The 23275-nt window shown below is 38.8% G+C and overlaps 2 protein-coding genes and 1 pseudogene across 2 annotated transcripts; 2 read left to right on the forward strand and 1 right to left on the reverse strand.

The window, feature by feature from the left end:
- Positions 1-2553: 2553 nt before the first annotated feature.
- On the forward strand, positions 2554-10295 carry LOC121755127 (epidermal growth factor receptor substrate 15-like 1). Its single transcript, XM_042150416.1, has 13 exons — positions 2554-2919; positions 3692-5036; positions 5737-5952; positions 6034-6254; positions 6621-6695; positions 6821-6892; positions 6983-7081; positions 7431-7502; positions 7571-7685; positions 8541-8609; positions 8790-9081; positions 9192-9267; positions 9396-10295. The coding sequence occupies exons 1-13, from the start codon at positions 2785-2787 to the stop codon at positions 9771-9773; spliced, it is 3165 nt and encodes a 1054-aa protein (XP_042006350.1). The 5' UTR covers positions 2554-2784; the 3' UTR covers positions 9774-10295.
- Positions 10296-10320: 25 nt separating this feature from the next.
- On the reverse strand, positions 10321-14387 carry LOC121755140 (annotated as a pseudogene).
- A 719-nt stretch (positions 14388-15106) lies between these two features.
- Positions 15107-19058, forward strand: LOC121755149 (U-box domain-containing protein 44-like). The gene is made up of 4 exons (XM_042150433.1): positions 15107-15412; positions 16236-16796; positions 16881-17190; positions 17273-19058. Exons 2-4 carry the CDS (start codon positions 16242-16244, stop codon positions 18847-18849), a joined length of 2442 nt encoding a protein of 813 aa, XP_042006367.1. The 5' UTR covers positions 15107-15412; positions 16236-16241; the 3' UTR covers positions 18850-19058.
- The last annotated feature ends 4217 nt before the right edge of the window (positions 19059-23275 follow it).

Here is a 23275-nt window from a genome sequence, read left to right on the forward strand (position 1 = left end):
TTCTATTTTTAAAGGACGGAGGGAGTATTATTTTAAAACTATCTTCAATCTTCCTCCTACCATCTTTTAAAACTATCTTCTTATTTCAACGCATCTCCGAAATCCAGACCTTGAAATCGGCGACGATCGCCGCATTTATACACAGCAGCGCTGTTGATCTTGTTCTTCTACACAAAATCAGATCAAAACCAGCTCAAATTCAATTCTAGGTCAACATTGATGAAAAATAAGGATTTCTCATTTTCCAAGCTGAATACCTTGTGGCAAGCATTGCACCGGAGAGAAAAACACTTCTCCTCACCGTGGCTCTGCAGAATCCGGCGATCGAGGCCTTAGAGGCCGGAGAAACCGACCGGATTCCAGCTCGGTCCATACGATTGAAGGTGATGTTGTGATACAGACCAAACAGGAAAACTCATCCCAAAAGAATAGCCGGTTAGGAGAGAGAGCTCATTTAGTCTATATACCCCACATCAGTTGTTCTCACAACCGATGTGGGAATTGAGTCCGTAACATTCGACCCTCCTTTAAGGGCCAACGGCCACGTTGGTCACGGCTGGTTCTTTGCCAGGCCACCACTCCGAGTTCTCGTTGGTCACGTCCACGTTGGTCACATCGGATTCTTTGCCCGGCCACCACTCCGTGGGTCACCACTCCTAGCGGTCCCAAACACACTCGTTGGTCACGGCGAGTTCGTTGCCCGGCCACCACTCCGAGCCGTTTGAGCTCTCAATGAAAGCACCAATTGTTAAGGATGGAGTTCCTTAACTCGTAGATTTTGCGTCGAACTTCGCAGGAGCTTTTGCCCGTCGATCAATCCGGCGTCAAAATTAGGGTTTTGTGCATTTTGCACGTTTAAAAGGAAAGAGAGTAAGAGAAAATAAAATAAAAGGATAATTGATATTTCTTGAATGATCAAATGACTAACAATGTCCACTATTTATAATAGTGGATACTAACTTAATGAGCAAGACAAAAGATATGAAAAAGATATGCAAATCCATAATTAACTAACTAAATAATAATAATAATAATAATAATAATAATCATCGTATCATGTTGCATCGGTGGTGATTCATCTCCGAAAACGGCAGTGGGAAGCCGGATCCAGCTCGATTGGACTCCGTGACGACCTCGCCTTGCTCCCGGAGGTGCTCCAGCTTCGCGACGCCTATCCCCCAGCGTGGAAGAGTGATAGAGGGAAGAAAAATATACTTAGTTTTTTGAAATAATATCTGATTAAGTACTAAAAAATAATATCGCATGAATAATACCATATTAAAAGGTGAAACTATGAATGGACAAAAATATCCATCTTACTTGTGAAGGGCATTTTCTGGAGAAATTGTCCATAAAAAGTGCAAAAGGACCGCCGAGGAAATAAACTCTTAGTTTAGGAACTACTGGAGCTTGCAGCAAAAAAGGCGATTCCGTCGCCTTGGCGGCCCCTACACTCCGGCCCGACATCATGTGAGGGGGTTCAATCAGGGTACGCAGTAGCCCGTTAAGGGGGAGGCCTTAACCCACTGGCTGCCATAAGCCCATCTCCCAAGGCCTCACACTTGTGCATGAAAGATGTAAGCAACTACACGACCGCAGTGAGATTCGAACCCAGGCTCATTGCAGCAAAGATCTGCCCCTTCGTTGCCAACTGCGCTACGCCCCTGTAGGCGTAGGAACTACTGGAGATATTTTTAAAGTTCAAGGACTACTAATAAAACAAACTTTTAGTTCAGGAACTGTTTTTATAGTTAACTCTTTTTTGAATAAACAAGCTACGTTATTAGCATATACTCCCTTAATAAATATTTCATATTTGATTGATAGTTTTAAGAAATTATTAGTCTAAAGTGAGTGAAAATTTTTATATATTAATATTATAATATAGTATAAAGAGTTAGTGAAATATGTGATTCAAATAGTAAAAATGAAAATCATTTGAATAAGAAAATATGAGTCTTTTAATAAAAATTGGGAAACATATAAGAATATAAAACTATTCAATATAATTAATTTGTGCAGAACTAATTTATCGACCATAATATGTTACTCTGCTCCTATTTTATAGTTGATCTAATTGGCATACAAAATGAATCGAAAAACAAAATGCATTCTAACAAAATTATTTTTAAAAAGAAGAAAAGAAAAACGGAATACCGGTGCAAACCAACGGTGTACTTTGGGATGTCCAATGTTGTACCTTGTAAAATTCCTCAAAAAAAATTATTTCGACCTACAAAGCTACTCCCTCCATCTATTGAAGAGGCATCTCGTTTTCTTATTTTAGTTAGTCCGCGAATAAGAGTCTTAATTCACTTTTATAATAAATGATAATAGGATTTCATATTCCATTCATATTTCTTTTAAAATTAAGATTTTACATTCCATTCATATTTCTTTTAAAATTAATATATACAAGTGAGACTTATATTTCATTAATTATTTTCATCTATTTTTTTAATATTTCTTAAAATTCATGCTTCAAAGTAATTAGAACGAGACTCTAATAGTAGACTGATGGAATAATTAATAAAGGGAAGTTTAAATCTACTATTCGTTAAATCGTCTCTCTCTGATCTCCAATCGCATCATCATCTTCTTCCCCATCTTTCTCCTCCGATCTGTCGTGGAATTCCCCCAATTTTCTCACGAACTGATTACAATTTGCCAATTCGGAGCTCTGTTTGAGCTGACTGCGTCGCGCATTTGGAGCTATAGGTACCGGTGGAAGTGATATTGATGGAGTAATGTGGTGATCTAGGGTTCGGAGAAGGGGCAAAAGAAATGGCGGGACCAAGTACGGAAAAATTCGAGGAGTATTTCCAGAAGGCAGATGCGGATCGCGACGGCCGGATCAGTGGAGCTGAGGCGGTGGCGTTTCTGCAAGGATCCAATTTGCCAAGACAAGTTCTTGCGCAGGTCAATTTGATTACTTATTTGTTTTGTTTTATAGCTTAATTTGGGTATTCTGCGAGTTTTTCGTAACTTAGCGTTAGTAATTTTCGATGACTTGTTGTGGGATCTGTCATTCAAGTTTAAGCTTTTCTGTATCTAATCATGGAGGATTTGGTTGTTTAGGAGTTTTGGTCTTTTTTTTGGGATGGGAGGTGTTGTTTGTTAGTAGTGCTGGTTTGGATTTTGAGAGCTGTATCAAGTGATGAACTTTTGTGAGTTACAGCGATGTTTGTAGTTCACCGAACAATTGAGTTGGTTTGCTTACTTCCTATTAGAAGTTTATACTCAATGTGGAAGAGGTTTAAAGTGGTTTTTATGTTTTTTGCTGGTGACTGCTATAAACATGATTGAGAGATGGCATATGATTAGTCTTTTTGCAAAGTTGTAAGTATGTTATAATGTGCATTTGGTAAACATAGCACCTCCATGATAGATGAAGTTGGTATCATTGAATTGGAGGGCATGGCTTTTGATTTTTGTGTGGGTTGTTTCATACGTCATGTCTATTTGCAAAAGTTGGACCTCTCACTTTTCTAACTGATTGCTGTGGGGCGGGATGCATCGAAATACTAGGATGATTATGTAAATTTCTTAAACTGTTATTGATGGTAGCTGTCTTACACTTGGGCGATTGTTGAGACTAGCAGCTATGTCAAAGTGGCCGTCTATCTTATCCTGGTTTGTTTGATGATTATATTGTTCTGGTGTTCATTCAATATTGAAATTTTTGTTGCAGATATGGACAATTGCTGACCAAAATCGCACTGGCTTTCTCAGTCGTCCTGAGTTTTATAATGCTCTTAAGCTTGTGACAGTGGCTCAAAGCAAGCGAGAGTTGACGAAAGATATTGTTAATGCAGCCTTATACACTCCAGCTTCTGGCAAAATCCCACCTCCCCAAATAAATGTACCTGCTACACCTGGACCACAGCCAAGCCCAGGGGCTGCTTCACCTTTGACACTGGTGGGTTCGACTCCCCAGCCATCTTCTCAAAATCTTGGATTCAGAGGGCCAGCTCCTCCTAGTTCCAGCTTTAACCAGCAACCAGGAACAGTTCTGTCAACTTCGGGCATGACCCAACCACTTAGACCAATGCCTTCTACTACTGGCATGAACCAGCAGTTTGGGATGGTACCTTCAAGTTTGGGAGTGAACCTGCAGCTTTTACAGGGACAGTCTGCCAGTCCAATAAACCAGCAGTTTGGGCAGGCCCCACCTACAAACACAAGTATGAACCGGCCATTTGGGCAGTTGCAACCTTCTAGTACTGGAATGAACCAGCAGTATGGCCAGGTACCCCCAAATACAAACCCACAAATTTTCCACTCTCACAGTAACCTGATGAGACCGCCTCTATCCATTCCTACTGGTTCTGCTTCGTCTCAACCTCAGGCTTCTGGTGGTCTAAATGTTTCTGGAGGCATGACTGGCGTAGGTCTTCCGAATACAAATAATGGTTGGTCGGTTGGGTCTACTTCTGGTGTACCTGCTACACAAGTCTTGGATAGAGGAGTTAATCCATCCATATCAGCAGTTGGTCCAAATTCCCAACACCCTCTTTCATCTTTTTCAGGTGCCAAAGATCCTCAAGCATTAGCTAGTTCAGGTATTGGGCCTAATTCGTCTGCCATGTTTGCTGGTGATCTGTTCTCTGCTAATCAGTCTTCATCCCAAAAAGTTTCTTCTGCTCTACAACAACCTATAAGTAGCCTGCCTACATCTTCTGCCGCTCTCCCTGTTAGTTCGAGTGTCCAGCCTCCGGCTAAGCCTGATCCTTTTGAAGCTTTACAGAGCACTATCAGAAAACCATCTGCTGCAGTTCCAGCTGCACAGACACAGTATGTCCCCAAGTCTAATCAGCAGGTTCCAACCCAAATTACTTCCTCAGGCTTGACACCTGGACTTCAAACAGGTATGAAGAATGCAACATCAGGGACCTCACAGATTTCATGGCCAAAACTGACACGAGCTAGCATTCAAAAATATGCAAAAGTTTTTATGGAACAAGACACCGACAGAGATGGGAAAATTACGGGTGATCAGGCGCGTAATCTATTCTTGAGTTGGAGACTGCCAAGAGGTATGAAGTTCATTCGCTATATTCATACCATGCTTCTTGAATGTGCTAATGACGTGAAGCTTTCCAATGGTTTACTTTCTACTCATAAAGTCAAACCATTAGGATTAAATTTGCAATACACACAAGAATTAAAATACTTATGTTCTGCATCACCATTCCATGATGAGCTTTTCTGGTCATCCAGTAGATCACCTAAAATAAAATACTTATGCAGTTAATGGTTATGCCGTTTGCAATTCTCGATTACTATTTGATTGCAAATGGAATTCTTTTGTATTGTCTCGTTCTGCGTTCTGGAAATATTGTGGAATTTCATGAAGCACATTGGTGCTTGCTGATTATGTGGTTATACATGTGCACAAACCGTTTGAAATGATGTCATAAATAACATATTATAAAGGTGCTAATATATACTAGGAGTATAGATTGAGATGTCATCTTAAGTTGAATTCATTACCCAGATGCTTCTGTCTATTTAAATTTGTTGTATTGTATTTATGGATTTCTGATTGGTCCAGAGATGAAGTGGAAATACAACTATGGTTTTCTCTGCAGTGATCTTACTTTATTTATTCTCTCCTCGTACCCTCTTTCTTCAGTTCTTGGGTGTGTGAGTGTGCTCTAGAACATTGAAAATCTACCAGGGCGTTACTGTATTAGATAACAGCACACTTACCAATATATATGTTATCATTTCCAGAGGTCTTAAAGCAGATTTGGGATCTATCAGATCAAGACAGTGATAGCATGCTCTCTTTGAGGGAGTTCTGCATTGCCTTCTATTGGATGGAGCGGTACAGGGAAGGAAACCCTCTTCCATCTGTGATCCCAAACAGTGTCATGTTGGATGAAACTTTAGTAACTTTGGTAGGTCCACCTACAGCTTATGGGGGCATGGCATGGAGTCCTGCTTCAGGTATTGACTGGCTTGCGCTTGTGTTATTTTTAAGCATCCTTCAAATTGGTCCACGATGTTTGTTTTGTCTCTTGGTTTCAGGATTAAGACAACAACAGGGTTTACCTGGTTCTCAACCAGTTTCGCATGCTGGTTCAAGACCACCAATGCAGCCAGTAGTTTCTCAGGCTGATGGATCGATGCAGTTCAATCAGAATTCTGGAGGGCATACATTAGATAACTCACATGGAAATCAACCCAGCAATGGGCTGGTCAATTCTTTGGATGTTGGGGGCCAGGAAGCAGCAGAAGCTACTGGAAAGGTATCTACAGCCATGATGTCATCCCCATGCATCTTTTGTTGTATGTAGGATTATCTTTTTCTAATGCAAGTGTTCCAAGCCATTATACTTTGTCTTGTTGTCATGAGTGTGCTTGAAAATTTGTATATCTCCATTGTGTTGCTAATTATCTATATTTTCGGTGGAAAAGATCGAATTAATAAGATTATTTTTTGCCGTTTTCTCTCAAACTAGCAGAAATTTCAAATAAATTTTGATGAAGATCTGTACCTCATGTAAGGAGGTTAATGCGCACACCATTTTTCTTTGTCAACTTAAAAAATTAATGTCTTTATGAGCAGCAGGTTCTGTAACATGGTCTAACAAGTTTCTTGTGATGAGTGCTAGGTTGACAACAAGGACAATGTGCTTTTGGATTCCAGAGAGAAGCTTGAATACTATCGGACAAAAATGCAAGACCTTGTACGTCACTGTACTCATTAACTAATTGTTTGCTCTTCGCCATCATTGTATCACCACAGTTAATTACTACATTTGATGTGCATGATTTACAATAATTTGTCTTCTTTATCAAAATTATATTTCAGGTTTTGTATAAAAGTAGATGTGATAATCGACTTAATGAAATCACAGAAAGAGCTAGAGCAGACAAGGGCGAGGTATGTTTGGAATACAAGATACATGCTTTAACCCTTGATTCCATTACCTTCTTGTAGTCACAATATCATTGATTATTATTTAATTCCCAGGCTGAGTTGCTGGAGAAGAAATATCAAGAAAAATATACACAAGTTGCAGAAATCCATTCAAAGTTAACTATGGAAGAGGCTTCCTTTCGTGATATTCAGGCAATTTTACTTGGATCCTACTGCTGGTCTTGTTCATATTGTCCACTTGTTTGCTTGGCTGATTGTCCAAACTTTATGATTGCTTAGTTACTTAGAATTTTATTGAGGTCTCCCCACTCACATCCCAATGATTGCCATCAGCATAGTTGAAAGTTGTTATCATCATGTCGTTCTTCCTAGTGTTACACTGCATCTACCATCACTTTCCTATGAATCAACCTCAATAGATCAAAACAGTATGATCGCCGACAGCCAATATGATTATGGTTAATGTGTATCCCACTTGAATATTTCTCCCTCTAGCAATTATCATTAAAACCGATTCAAAACCAGTATTACATATTTACAGGAGCGGAAGATGGAGTTACAACAAGCAATCACAAAAATGGAACAAGGTGGAAGTGCTGATGGTATTCTTCAGGTTAGTACTGCCGCTTAGCTAGGATGGTGATTGATCTTTTACATGTTCTAATACATACCTGGTTTTAGGTGCGTGCTGATCGTATACAATCCGATCTTGAGGAACTATTGAAGGCATTGGCTGAACATTCCAAGAAACATTCTATAGAAGTTAACTCTGCAGCAATAATTGAGCTTCCCCAAGGTAATCCTATATTGGCTATGAATTTTCTGTGTTTGCTTACACCCCCCCTCCCCCAAACAAAAAAAAGTTCTGTGTGCTGTATTACTCAATCTGATTCTTTTTCTGCATTTTTGTATTTAGTTTTCTCGTTAAGAGTTTATTGGATTCAGTTTTTATATAATAGTCCAAAAAACAAGACTGAAAATTTTAGGGGCAAAAAAGCAAAGGAAGGATTAGAGCTCGTAGTCCCTTTTATAGGTGTTTGGTAGCAGAAGATCAGCCAATAAATGTTTTAAAATGGGAACTAGTGGAGACATATAAATAAGAAATGGAGGGAAGTTGATGAATATAAGGCTGAGGGAGACATGAAACCCATGAAATGAAGTGGTCAAGACTCGAGGCTTGAAGCAATGCTTGAGACGCACTGCTGAGAAATTTATGGAAGCTTGAGAGATTCAATCTTCTGGTTGCGATTTTTTCTCATGGGCCATGGTAGTCTTAAAGTTAGTTAGGGACATCAATTTAGTAATTAATGTTAGTCGTTAGAGCAAGAACTTCCAGTATCATTGGCTACAAAATAGAGTTATCAATAGTTTTTTTTCCGAACATGAGGCCCACCAGGTATGTAGCATGAACACTGAATCACCAATGTCGAGACACGATTGAAACTATGTAGAGTTATTATTACTCCTATTACCGATCTGTGTTCATACCTACGATTGAAACTATGTAAGTTATCACGTGATCTGTGTTCATACCCCTACTTTGTGTCCACTTCATCCATTCTGTAATACCTGAATTTGATTCTTTTTGCTTGATTTGAATTTAGTTAATTACTTCCTAGCCATTAAAATTATTCTTATTTTTTTCCTTAAGGTTGGCAACCTGGGGTCCCAGAGATAGCAGCGGTATGGGATGAAGATTGGGACAAGTTTGATGATGAAGGTTTGAGACATCTCTTACCCTTGCTCTTGCAATTGCACTTCCATACACACAAGCATTCTCATCTCCACATAATTGTCAAACATCTCCTTCTCTGAAATCTGCCTTTCCAATATATTCTTGCATTACGTAAAAAAAATTTAAAAATCTTTCATTATGGATGACATATCTTTTTTTTTACAGGATTTTCTTTTGACGTCTCCCTTCCTCAAAATGGCAAGTCAGCATCTTTGGAGAGAGAAAATTCTTCTCCAACCCATAGTTATGCCCCTGACTCACCATCAAATGCATCCGAGCCTGAGAAACCATTTGTTGCCGTGGCTAGTGCCTTTGATGAAGAATCAGTTTTTGGTGCAGATGAGTCAAAGAATCCACATGAAAGTCCAGAGAGGCCAACACCATATGAAAGTCCGTCTAAAGAATACTCGGAGAGACATTTCAGAAAAAGCTCTGATGGAGATACTGAAACCCACAGGTTTAGTTTTTCGCTATACACTATCACATTACTCCGCTTTCTATATCGTCAAACTTGTCTTCGTGAGTTTCTTCATTGCGTGCTCCTGACCTTTTTTCTATGACCGACAGAGTCTTTAATGAACCTTCTTGGGGTGATTTTGATAACAATGATGATATTGATTCAGTGTGGGGCTTCAATACCAAGGCAAGTAGTTTTGCTGCCTGCTTTCTCTTATTTATCATATTTATGAGACCACAAAATCATTGCATAGAAAAGATTATTTGGATCTGTATGTGATCATATCTTGATTACTTTACCATCACTACCATCAGGATCCAGATGGTGCAAAGAACGATGAAAAATATTTCTTCGGTTCTAATGATTTTGGTGCAAGTCCTGAAAGAAGCAGCTATCCTCGTGCAGAAAGTGCCTTCCCAAAGAGTAACCTGTTCTTTGAGGATTCTGTTCCTAGCACCCCACTTACGAGGGCCGGTGATTCTCCGAGGTACGGCAATGATTCAAGAGACCCGTTTGAGGGTTTCTCAAGATATGATTCATTCAGCGCACATGATAATGCCTCATCACCACGCGGAGAGACCCACACTAGGTTTGACTCCATGAGCAGCTCGAGGGGCTTTGACCACAGCAGCAATTATTCATTTGATGACTCTGACCCCTTCGGTTCTAGTGGTCCGTTCAAGGTTTCTTAAGATACCAGCAAAGAAAATTCTAGACGATCCGAGGACGTATACTCGTGAAATTACACTAACAGCAGCAGCATTGAGATTTTACCAGCGTTTGATCACTGCTGAAATCAGCAATGTTTTGTATTATTGTATTGATCCGGAATGAAGATTGAGTAGGACGACGTATTGCGTCAGCACCGGTGCGTTCTGCTTCACGTGTACGTCTGGAAGATTATTACGAGACGCAGGAAGGATCGCAGCATTTGAAGAATCTTTCGGCATCTCCCTTTTCTGCTGATGACTAGAGCTGCTTTGTATTCTATTCATTATTTTTTCCCCAAGATTGGCTTCCTTCTATTTCTGTTTTGGGATTCTTATTTCTTTTTTCATTTCTTAATTCCCTTTGTGTTATTTTTTGGGGTTTGGGATGTGTGTGAATGTACAAGAAATTGTCTATTAGTATGTTGTAATTGACAGACAACACACTTTGTATTCCTTTGTAATCTATATTTTTTTGCTATTGCAAATTCAAATTTTGGATCCATATATTACAACAAATATATAACTGCTTTATACCATATTCCAATTAGTTACAAATAATTTTTTGAAGATGGATATCCTCAACAATACATAGAGTGAGAATGCTCAGTAACAATTTTATCTAATCTGTGCTACAATAAAAAACTAGAAAACAAAAATGGGACAGATCTACACTCATATCATCAAGAAGAATGCTGATAATATCTAATCCTTTAAGAGATAGACTGACCTAAGTAAGGAACTAAAACTCTACTAATCTTTCTTCTTCCAACTAAAACATTCATAGAGCGCGCTATAAACGAGATTGAAAGAGCTTCTTTAAGAGATATTAACTACAGTTGCAATGTTAGGACAGACCTTTGGTTGCTCAACTGATTTCAACCACCTGTGATATTATGGAATGGGAAGTACTCTCTAATTCATAGAGCAACGAAGGATCTTTGATGTCATCACCGAGTATTATAATTCCCCGTTTCTGAAGCACTGTTATGTGAGCTATGCGCTGCTTGCTGAGAGAGGCCTGTCTTCGGAAGTGCTTGCTCCTGAGCAACGTTCATTGTGCTCCTCGACTTCATTCAGTCGCTGCCCCTGATGTCGGATCAAGCCTTTTATGGCAATTTAGGTATCAAGTCACATCCCTTTTCAGACAGGATACTGTTAGCACAGACGGTGCTGCATACGAGAGAGAACAAAAGTGAAGTTACTTCACAAGACACAGTTTACTGGGGTTCGAGACAAATTTATACGACATAAGTTAAGGATGCTCATACACGAAAGGGAAAACGATACTAGTATCATTTTTCAGTCATCTTTCCCATTTAAGTACATAACAGTATAATCAGTTTACCTTGATTCAGAAATTTTCATACTCTAGCTGAAGTGTTGAACATATTGACAGGAGTAGAACTGCATTAATATTAGAAATGAGAGTATTAAATGTTATAAAAATGGGAAACATGAAAAACAATCTTTAGAAAAAAATAATAATGAACAAGACATGCCTATGTTACCACTTGTCTTCTTCTTTTGAGATCCAACTTCTTCTTTAGAACAGCCTGTGCAAGATTTGGTTATCCCTCTCTATTCAGTCCATACATAATCGTTCGAAAGTTGACAGTACTCGGGACAATCCCATCACGCAGCATTTCGGGGATAAGTGTGAAAGCATCCTCTGACTTGCCTGTTCCACAGAGGCAATCTATGAACATAGAATAAGTCTTGAAATCAGGTGACGTGCCTTCCCTTTTCAGACGGTGGAAAACATCGCAAGCCTCACTAACCTTCCCCAATCTCACGTAACCGCACAACAGAGCTGAATACGTGACTACAGTAGGCTGACAGCCGTGTTCTTTCATTTCTTCAAGAGTAACCAAAACTCTGTTTAAGTCTCTATCTTTAAAGAAATGAACAATCAACGATGTATGTACGTGAACAGTAGGGTGAAAGCCGAGCTGTTTCATGCCATTTATCTTTTCCAACGCCTCCTCTGCCCGCCCTTGTCGTAGCAAGCCATGAACAAGACTACCGTAGGTATACTGCTGCAGGAGATGCTTTTCACAGCCAGCTTCATCGACTAGGGCTAAAGCATCGTCCAGCTTCCCTGCACGACAAAGAGCCCGAACATACAAGGAGTACGACAGTGGAATCGAGAAACCAAATTTGTGTAAAGATTCAATGCATCTTCTGGCGTCTGACAATCTATTGACTTCACATAAACAGCCAACATAAGCCTCGACCAATTCTTTACCCGGAACAAGCCCCGCTTGCATCATTTCCTCGTATATCTGGATCGCCTCATCAACTTTGCGGCCCTTCTTTCCACAAAGCGAAGCTATTATAGAGAAATACATGCTTTTGGTTGGTTTACACGTGCCCAGCTTCATCTCTCTAAAACAACTCAAAGCCAAATCTGTCAACCCTGTTCGACCATACTACATTATCATAATTGTCCACGAGTCAGCTGTTATCAAGCAGTCTCGTCTCCTCATCTCATAAAACAATCTTTTCATCTCCTTAAAGTTTTTGCCCTGACCAGCAATTTTCATGGCCACGTTGTATGATTGCTCATTGCGACTGTAATTAGGCTGTTTCCCGATCCACACAAAGAACTTCAACGCAATACCAATATCAAGGCTGGAACTTCATAAAATTTTCACAACAAGGTAAGGTGTAAACTGGAAATTGAGTCTTTCAAGTTTCTCTTGTATAGAGCACCAATAATCCGAGGATGATAAAATTAGGCGAACTTCTTGTGCATCAGGGTAGCCATCTCGTCTCGTTTCAGACTCCACAAAGCAAGGCGGCCTTCTCTGCAGCATTGGATTCGGATCCAACTTTTCTGGTTCACTGATCAGCATTTTTCTCGTTTACGCTTCTATGAAAAGACGTGCAAAAACTATTAATAGCATTCACCTTCTCTACTTCTCCTTTCTTCTCAAGATAAGAACGAGCCTCACTTAATATCTCGTCTACGTTACTTAGTTTGCAGACCTGCATTTCATTCAAAATCTCGACAACCTCATCTGCTTTGCATATCTTACGCACCTCCTTAATGAAAACCAAATACGATTTTGATGAAGGCCTAATTCCCATCTCAAACATACTCTTAAACACATCCAACGCCTCAGAAATCCGATTTTGCTGAACATAACCAGCCGCAACAGCAGGTATAGCCACACTATCCAATCTCAATCCCAACCGAAGCATCTCATTGTACAGCTCCAAACCCTTATGAAATTCACCCTTCCAGAAAAAGTGTTGCATCAAATTCGTGTACGTGGAGACCAACACATTTCCGTATCCTTTCGCCTCTTGAAAAAGACCGAATTCCTCAGAAACTCGATTTGTCCCCAAGTATGCACTAATAAGGATTCCGTATATGTTCTGATCAAATACATCCCTCTTCTTCAGTATCTCAAGTATCTCCATCGCGTCTTCAATCCTATCTCTGCAACAAAGCCCTTTCACCAACGCCTCAAACATCCCCATGTCAAGTGAGACGTCTTTATTCTCTAGATCACGAATCAACTCCAAAGATTCAGTGATCTTCCCTGCTATACAAAAACTCTTTAACATCATACCATAAACTTGAGATTCGGGAATCTCAGATTTGATCATGTTTTCGCCAACCGAGCGAGCAGCGTCAATATTTCCACACAATGCAAAGCATTTCATCAACTGTATACACAAATCTACATCTAATTTCACCTCATTACGCACCATATCCTCGTAGAACTCCAATGCAATATCAGCCTTTCTAGCATTGCAGACCGCCCGCGGCATTGTTCTGTATGCAACTGCATCAGGCTCGACACCCGCTCTCTTCATCTCCTAGAATGCCACCAATGCTTTCCCAATCCATTTTCTACTGCCATAGCACGACACAAGAATCGTCCACGTCCTCAAATCCTTCTCACAATAACTCTTCCCCATTTCCTCAACCAACTCCTCAACCAACCCAAACTCCTCAGCTTCCCCGGCTACATTTATCATCATATTGAAGGTGTTGGTCGAGTGTCGAAACCCTTCTCTGCTTTTCACCCAATAGAAGAACTTTAATCCCAATTTGGGAACTTTGAAATACTTCTTCAGCACATTGACAACAACCTCTTCATTATATCTACAATCAGCATTTTCCAACCGTTCCTCCATTGAAAGCGAGCTGTTCTCGCACCTAACAATCTCAATCACTTTAAGAACAACCGGACCAACATCTACCGCCTAGATTTTATCCAAAGCCAAAGTCTGATCCTTTTTCTCATCGGCATTTCCACAAACACTTTGCAGGTGTGGATATGATCCCAAATTTGCCACATTTCCTTCAAAGTTTACATCTTTCATTGCTGAAAACACACAAGGAGTGTTTCTTTCAAATTCAATGCCTTCACTACCCATAATTTTGAGGATCTCACCGAAAAGTGGATCCCCGGGCTTATTTTGATCACCATCTTTGCATACTTTTTCCGAATTTTTATGAGATTTTAATGATAAATTCGAAATGCAGATGAGCTGAAAAACTCGAGGTGACAGAAATTGAGAGTTCGACAAAAATTTGTACGAATTCGAATTCAAAATTCCACATTTAAATAAGTTCTTCATTGTTCTTGGCAACAATTGCTTAACTTTAATTCTGACTCTTTTATAATCATGGGCTAAACGAATTTGCACATAAAAATAACTGTTTTGTTGTGATTTTAATTAGGAATGAGAAATACTCCTAAAAGTTAAATAATGTTTTACATGTGTTACATTGATAAAAAAAAGGGATTCATTGTATTCTTATCTAACATAGTCAAATCATGATATTTTGTAGATGGATTTTAAGCATAAATCAAGTGTTTCTTTAATACAAGTATATTTAAATGGTTTGTTTTATGACCTTTGAGAATATTCACTTTATTCAATCATTTCATCTATGTATGGAATAATTTAGGAAAATTATAATTTAATACAATTTCAAAGATCATATAAAAAATTAAAATTTGACCAAACTTCATCATTTCAATAACTATTATCCTCTAAAATAAATATTGTGTTTTTATTTTATTCAAATACCAAATAATCTTGTTCCACAAATTCCTTCCCCTCAGCCATTCACTAATCAAAGAAATTACTACCAAAATAGATCAACGAGCATACAAATAGATCAACGAGCATACCTAATTTTCCCTTTTAAAGAAACACAACTAAATTCCGACAACTAAATTCTAACCAATTTCACATTCGTCACAGCTCTACGTAGGTGTATTAACATTCATACTAAAAAAAAGCAGTTAACAAAGAATAAGTGACTACTCATTTCTCAGTCAACTCACACTTCCACCTATTATTACCTTTAAACAAATCATTCAGTTGATTGAAATCTGTATCACTGTAGTTCAACTTTAATAATCAGATAACACTCCAACAAAACGATCTTTCTTGTTTTCTTCCCCTCTGTCTTTTCCCTTCACCTTTTTCCCAACACCTGCCACCTCTTCTCCTTTCCCATCTCCGCTCCATGATTCAAGATTCATGGAGGAATCTGAAGTTTTGATTTTTCGCAATTGGCTTCAATTTTCTTGACTTTTTTTTGGCACCAATTGGGAGTTTTCTGCAACCACCAAAGCTGTGACCTTTTTGAGGTAATGGATCTGTGTTTTCTTGCAAGATTGTAGCTTTTGGGGCTTTGATTGAATGTTTTAATTTTGATTTGATTTGGTTGGATTGGATTGGGAGTTTCTTGATTTTGAGCTTGTGGGGTTGGATTGGTGCTCTAGTTTAATTTAGGGTTTTAGGTCAGCTTGATTTTGAGAATTCTTGCAATTTTGCTTTGAATTGGTGTTGAATTAGCTATTGCAATAAGTGATCATAGTTGATTACTAGTGAATTTACTATGAATAGATGAAACTTTAGGATTTTTTTTTGTTTTGTGCTCATTTTCTTGTTGTTTAGTGGCTGGATCTAGACTATCAGTAAGTATCTTAGGTGGAATGGAGTAGGAACTAGAACATGCGATTCGAGCTGAAAATCGTAGTGAAAGAATGTAATGTGAAGTGGCTTTTATAAGAAAATCTTCACCTTGAGAAGTAGTCTAAGGAGTGTAGATGAAATTTAGGATTGATGTGAGTAAAATTTACTTCTTGTCTTGTGTTTGGCCATTTGGGGATGATCTAAAATCCGATCACGAGCTCTGTTACCAATATCCTAGGCGGAATAGGAACTATGTACGCGCTTTAATTTGCATCAGTAACAGATTGTTATGTTTTATGTCAATATGCATTTGTTGATATCTTGCATGCTTACTTGAGTGATTTTCGTGGTTATTTGGGTGGATATGAACCCGAACATGACTTTTGTAGCCACAATAAGAGCTAGGAATGCGTTGTCTGGATTGAATAATTGAGGTGGAATGATGTAATGAAGTGTTTCTTGTGTTGATAATTTTGTTTTGTTTCCTTTTTCTAGGCTTCTATGGCAGGAAACTGGGACTCGAGCTACGAGCAGGGGGGGCAGTCGGATGAGAGCCACCATTTCGACAGATTACATCTAGAGCCGATCTACGATGCATTCATATGCCCCTTGACGAAGCAAGTGATGCGAGATCCCGTGACATTGGAGAACGGGCAGACATTCGAGAGAGAGGCCATCGAGAAGTGGTTCAAGGAGTGCCGGGAGAACGGGAGGAAGCTGGTGTGCCCGTTAACGCTGAGGGAGTTGAGAAGCGCAGAGCTAAATCCGAGCATAGCGTTGAGGAACACGATTGAGGAATGGAACGCGAGGAACGAGGCGGCTCAGATCGACATGGCTCGTAGATCCCTATCCCTGTCAACCCCGGAGAGTGATATCATACTGGCTCTGAATTTCGTCCAGGACCTCTGCCTGAAAAGCCACTCGAACAAGCACGTGATCCGCCATGCGGAGCTGATACCCATGATTGTCGACGTACTGAAGAGCAGCAGCCGGAGGGTCCGGTGCAAGGCTCTGGAAACGATTCGGATCGTGGTGGAGGACGACCCTGATAATAAGGTTGTCGGAGGTTAACATTTGTTGCGTTTTAGTTGCTTACCTCGGTTGGTTTTTCCGTTGGCTCATGGTGTTGTGATTTTGCAGGATATAATGGCAGAGGGCGACACGGTAAGAACGGTGGTGAAGTTCCTGTCGCACGAGCAGTCGAAGGAGAGAGAAGAAGCTGTTGCTCTGCTGTATGAGCTCTCTAAATCAGAGAGACTCTGTGAGAAGATTGGATCAGTAAATGGAGCTATTCTCATATTGGTAGGGATGGCTAGCAGCAACTCGGAAAACGTCTTGACCGTCGACAGGGCTGAACGGACACTGGAAAACCTCGCTCATTGTGAGAACAACGTGCGACAGATGGCCGAGTGTGGCAGATTGCAGCCCCTTCTGCACCTGCTACTCGAAGGTGTGCGTTCGATTAATCTTCCATTCCTCGACTCTCGTCGGAGTGTATTGTTAACTCGTTTTGTGCTTTTGATCTCTTGCAGGATCTGCAGAGACCAAACTGTCGATGGCAGCATTGCTCGGTGAGCTGGTGCTGAACAATGAAGTGAAGGTCTTCGTGGCGAGGACAGCCGGCTTCTCACTGATCAATCTGATGAACAGTAGCGATGTGAAGTCGAGAGAGGCCGCGTTGAAGGCTTTGAACCAGATCTCGTCGGATGACACGAGCGCGAAGGTCCTGATTGAGGCGGATATCCTTCCGCCCCTCGTCAAGGATCTCTTGACCGTCGGGGCCAAGCAGCTTCCGATGCGGCTGAAGGAGGTTTCTGCGACGATTCTTGCGAATGTTGTGAACTCGGGTTACGATTTTGACTCGATCGAAGTTGGGCCGGACCACCAGGTCCTTGTGTCGGAGGAGATCATCCATAACCTCCTCCATCTCATCAGCAACACCGGCCCTGCGATCGGGTGCAAGCTTCTCCAAGTGCTCGTAGGGCTCACCAGCTCACCCTCCACCGTGTACAGCGTCGTTTCCGCCATCAAAAGCTCCGGCGCTCTAATCAGCTTGGTGCAGTTCGTCGAGGCGCCTCAGCGAGATCTGAGGCTCGCCTCGATCAAGCTTCTTCAGAACCTCTCACCGCACATGGGGCCGGAGCTGGCCGACTGCTTGCGCGGCGCCTCGGGACAGCTCGGTAGCCTGATCCGAGTGACGTCGGAGAATGTGGCTATAACGGAGGAGCAGGCTGCGGCCGCCGGGCTATTAGCCGATCTCCCGGAGAGAGACGCCGGCCTGACGAGACAGATGTTAGACGAGGGCGCTTTTGAGCTCTTCATCTCGAAAATAACGAGAATCCGGCAAGGCGAGACCCGAGGGAGCCGGTTCATGACTCCATATCTCGAGGGGATCGTCAAGGTTCTATCGAGAATCACATTTGCCCTATCCGATGAGTCAGGTGCTGCCCGTGCGCTTTGCATTGAGCACAACCTCGCCGCCCTCTTCATCGACCTCCTTCAAATGAACGGCCTCGACAACGTGCAGATGGTGTCCGCAATGGCCTTGGAAAACCTATCGCTAGAGTCGAAGAACCTGACGAAGCTGCCGGAGTCCGCCCCTCCCGGCTTCTGCGCGGTCTTTTCTTGCCTGAGCAAGCCTCCGATCATCACCGGACTCTGCAAGGTCCACCTCGGCAAGTGCTCGTTGAGAGAGACGTTCTGCCTTTTGGCAGGGCAGGCCGTGGACAAGCTCGTCGCGCTCCTTGACCACACCAAGGAGAACGTGGTGGAGGCATCGCTCGCGGCCGTATGCACCTTGTTGGACGACGGAGTGGACATAGACGAGGGCGTCCATGCGTTGCTCGACTCCGAAGGGGTGAAGCCTATACTCGACGTGCTGCTTGAGAAACGGACTGACAGCCTGAGAAGGAGGGCCGTCTGGGCCGTCGAGAGGCTCCTGAGGAACGAAGAGATCGCCTACGAGGTGTCGGGCGATCCCAATGTCAGCACGGCGCTCGTGGACCTGTTCCAGCACGGAGACTTCCAGACCCGGCAGATCGCCGAGCGCGCGTTGAAGCACGTCGACAAGATCCCAAACTTCTCCGGTATCTTCGCAAACATCTCTTGATGAATTTGGAATCGATTTAGTTTGTGAAGAAAGTATTTAGTTGCAGGTAAATAACTTTTGTTTTTTTGTATTGATTGAACATTTTTTTCTTCCCATTTTTGGAATTTATCTGTGTTTATTGCAATAATTCCTTGCTGTATCTTATATAAAGATTCTGCACTGGATTTATTGATCTTGATGTAGTAAATATTGAATGAGTAGACAAATTATATCATTGTACAAAAGAATACAAACACAAATTAAGAAAAATAGGCAGTCTGTGACAAAAACTACCAATTTCATTAGAAATAATCAATCAAGAAATGATTAAGAAAAAAGATTAAGCCATGCATCATTTCTTCAAATCTACCTCACTTACAAACGCAGCACAGCCATCGATTTGGTCATGCACGACGACGCTTCGAGATCACGAGCCGCGTGGTTCCTCGAGACATGTCTCCAGCTGCCGCCGCCACCTTCACCCGACATGCCGAACATCATCACAAAAGTCTAGCACGAAAATCTTGAACATCTGGACTACAAAAACGAGGCCTTCATCGGCCACGAACACAACGTTCTAGTCCATCGAAGAGGAAATATTCTTCGGTGAATAATAGCTTCAGCATACGGAGTTGATGGCTCGTCGCGACCTTCTATTTTCTATCGCGACGGGCACATGCCATGGCGTTATATGTCTCGTACATTTAACGCGACGCGATAAAGATACGAACACGAGATTTTAAAAATTAGGGGACATAGTTAATAAGTAGATTTATGTTCATCAATGTTGAAGCTTATACTATGAAGCTATTGCCATGAGAATTTATTGTATATGAATAATTTTAATTAGTGGAAATTGTATATATTATAGAGGTATATAGTTGAATTTGAGTCGAGCTTTAATTTTTCTTTATTTTACATGCTTATATTTTATTTTAGATGAAAAATGGGAATCATAGATTTAGGATATTTGTAAGGATAATTGACATTGAAATTATAATTTCATAATATTAATTTTTGGTCAAATTAATACTAACTTTTTAAAATTGAAATATGAAGTCATTATTTTTCAAATTTTATAATTATTCAATGATGATTGAAACTAAAACTAATATAGCAAAAGTTATGATGATTGAAATTATAATTTAAATGATAAAGATTAAAACAAAATTTCAGTATTTAAATGAAACGTTAAGATTTCAAATGTCCTTTTTATGAAACTAAGGATCCAATATTAAGGGAGTACGTATGAAAACAATGAAGAATTTACCTTTTTATGAAAACAGGATCTCAGTATTTATTATAAAATCCAAGGGATCAACTATCAATATAAACTTTAATGTGAATATTACGTGGTATTTTTAATTAAAATTTTATTTTATGTGTTTACTTTACTACCCCTATATTAATTTGTTTATTTATTACACCTATAACCTATTTAAGGATATAAATGTAGATTATGCATATATTATGCATGCATTTAATAAACACGTGAATCATATATACGATTTTAAAATATGACTGGATAATATTTTTTTTATCTATTCCCCTTTTATTGCATTTATTTAAAGAAAATTTTAAAATATAGAGTAGTACAATTTTACTACCAAATAAAAAATATTGGATTTCTTTACAAATTAGTTTTATAAATTTTAGTTTAAAATTACTAACTAAAAAAAGATATTATTAATGGAGCTTATGATTCTTCATTTTCTTAATTCTTAATATAATTAGTTGATGTACGATATATTAAATAATCTAAAATGAGAAAAGTTGATTCATCCAATTATTTTCGTATTAAAAAATACAATAATTTTTTATTTTTGAAACGTTATAAAGTTAACTTTCTAAGCATAATTTTATAGAGTCGAAAACAAATATTACATGTGATAAAAGTTAAGAAAATTAATACAAAAATACAAAAGATAACGCAAATAAATGATTCATCATAATAACTACTACTATTATTTAATCATACAATTCAAATTTGAATAAGAAATTTAACAAAAAATAAAATAAAACCGGCTATGAAAGTATAACATAAAAAAGAAAATAACTCATAATTAAATTATCAACTGATTATATAAAAATTTATTTGAAAAAATAATAATAGATGAAGCTATCAAATTATTTTATTATTAAATAATAATTTAGTATGTATTTTGTTAATTATTACTATAGTAACTAATTTATAATCTAAATTCATGATTTTTAAATAAATAAAATAGTATAAAATTAACATGGAAAAAATGATGTGTAAACATATAAAAAGTTTCGAGCATGATTGTAGTTTATCTCTAATCAAATCAATAAATATGCATTTAGATAAAGATATTAATTTGATTTAATATTCCTTAATTAGATTTGTATCCATTTAACATGATATTGGGTAAAGTAGTCATAATAAAAAATATATCTATGTCAAAATGCCATAAGGGTATATTATGGCATAGAGACATTATGTCTCTAAATCACTACCCTTATTTTAAAATTGAAACCAAAAGTCATTAGTTTTTTGTTGCTATCCACCTAAACTGTTATACTCTGCGAAAACAAAGTTGACAAATAAATTAATCTCTTTTGTCTATAAATTGCATCATTATATACTACAATCTATCCTTTCCACATAATAAAGAACACAACAATAAACAAGCACTATATTTTATTCTCAAATCATGAACAAATTCGCAGCGATTGTTATGCTTCTGTCGTTGGTTCTACTTTGTAGAGGTAAACTTCCAGTAGTACTATTTTATATCAATACATATAGGAAAATGAAAATATATAGACTAATTATCTTAATAGCATTCAAGCTTTGAAAATTTTTAAACAATTATCATAACGTTAAGGACCTCATGAATTATTAGAAATATGTAGTACTACTATTTTAGTATACTCCCGCTATTTATATGCGTCTAGGCCTGATAGTTTCGACAAAAACCCGATACGACACACAAAATTAATGGATTTGGATTAAACCTAATCGGATTCATGTACTTGACCACCGATAATTTGTTGGTTGGATTTGGGTTGGCTTAAGATTGTAGGTTTGGGTAATCCATTGAAAAATAATATTATTACATTAATTATTTTTATTCTTTTTAAAACAATAAGTATATTTTAGTTTTATTCTTTAGGCTGAAAAATAGTTTTATTGTGTAAATTGTAATATCAGGTTTTAATCGTGTTAATTAGGTTCGTGTTGCTAATGGGCGTGTGTCGTATTCGGATTTGAAGGCAGAAAGTCGGTATCGTGTTTGGGTTGAGAGTTTCCTTGACAAGTCGGATTTGGTTTAGGCCTTAAATATAGAATTGAGTCGTTACCAGATTGACCCCAAAATAACTCAACTCGCACACTTAGCCATGAATGTAATTCGTTTTCATTTTTGGTGCAGCTGATCTTGATAATGAAATAAGTAAAAGAGTTTGCATGAGCCAACTTCCTTGTAATTGTGATGTGTGTAGCAATGATATATGTCATTCACTCTGCAAAAAACATACTAATGGAGCGATGGTGCAAGGCCACTGCACTAATCTTCAATCATGTAATTGTATTTCTCGATGTTGATAAATATAATATCATCCCAAATCAATTTGTATTGGATCTATTAAAATAAAATTAATAAAGTTATTATATTCCATCCACAATTAATATTCACTTTTTTTCTATTACTGATCGTTCATAAAATTAGACTATTTATGATCCGCTACTATTTGATGTTTCTCAACACAGTTACATTTCTTTCTCTCCTATTTATTCACTTTTAATTAATAATATTTGAGTGTGTACTGCAATTAAGTGGTTTGGCTAATTTAGATGATGATGATGATGATGGAGCTATGAAATAATGTATGCTTCTCTGATAAATTTGTTAGTGAATGTACCAAAATCCACTCACAATTACAATCCCTAATATTATGCTAATATGTCATTTCGGAAAAGTGAAAACAATGGGGAGATTGAAATTGCTGAGCAACTATAGAGAGACTTGTTCAACTCATTCAAATATAGAGAAAATATCAACTTGTAATAATATACTCCTACAAATTTAAATCCACGAGCGAAGGAATGTAGATTCATCATTTTGTGGAAATGTTTTTATGTGAGAAGATTTTAGACAACTAAACAAGCACTCTTTGCTACAATAATCCTCGTTGAAAATCTTGATTTCCAGGCATTGGCTATAACACTCGCTCACACAATAGGCTGTGTTTTCCGCCGCCGCCGCCGCAAGAGCCACCATGAGCATGGCGGCGATCACCCCATTTCTTGCCATTTTATGAATTGATGGTTGAGATCAAATAATATGTTATGAGTTAGTTATGTTATGTTCGTGTATATATATTTCTTGCCTATCTATAGAGATTGATGGAAATTGGACTCTTGGTGGGAGTATTAGATTAGGGTCTAGGGGGGGGGGGGCATCAATTATTTCATACTACTATT

This window comes from Salvia splendens, chromosome 1 (assembly GCF_004379255.2).
Source record: "Salvia splendens isolate huo1 chromosome 1, SspV2, whole genome shotgun sequence".
Classification (NCBI taxonomy): Eukaryota; Viridiplantae; Streptophyta; class Magnoliopsida; order Lamiales; family Lamiaceae; genus Salvia; species Salvia splendens.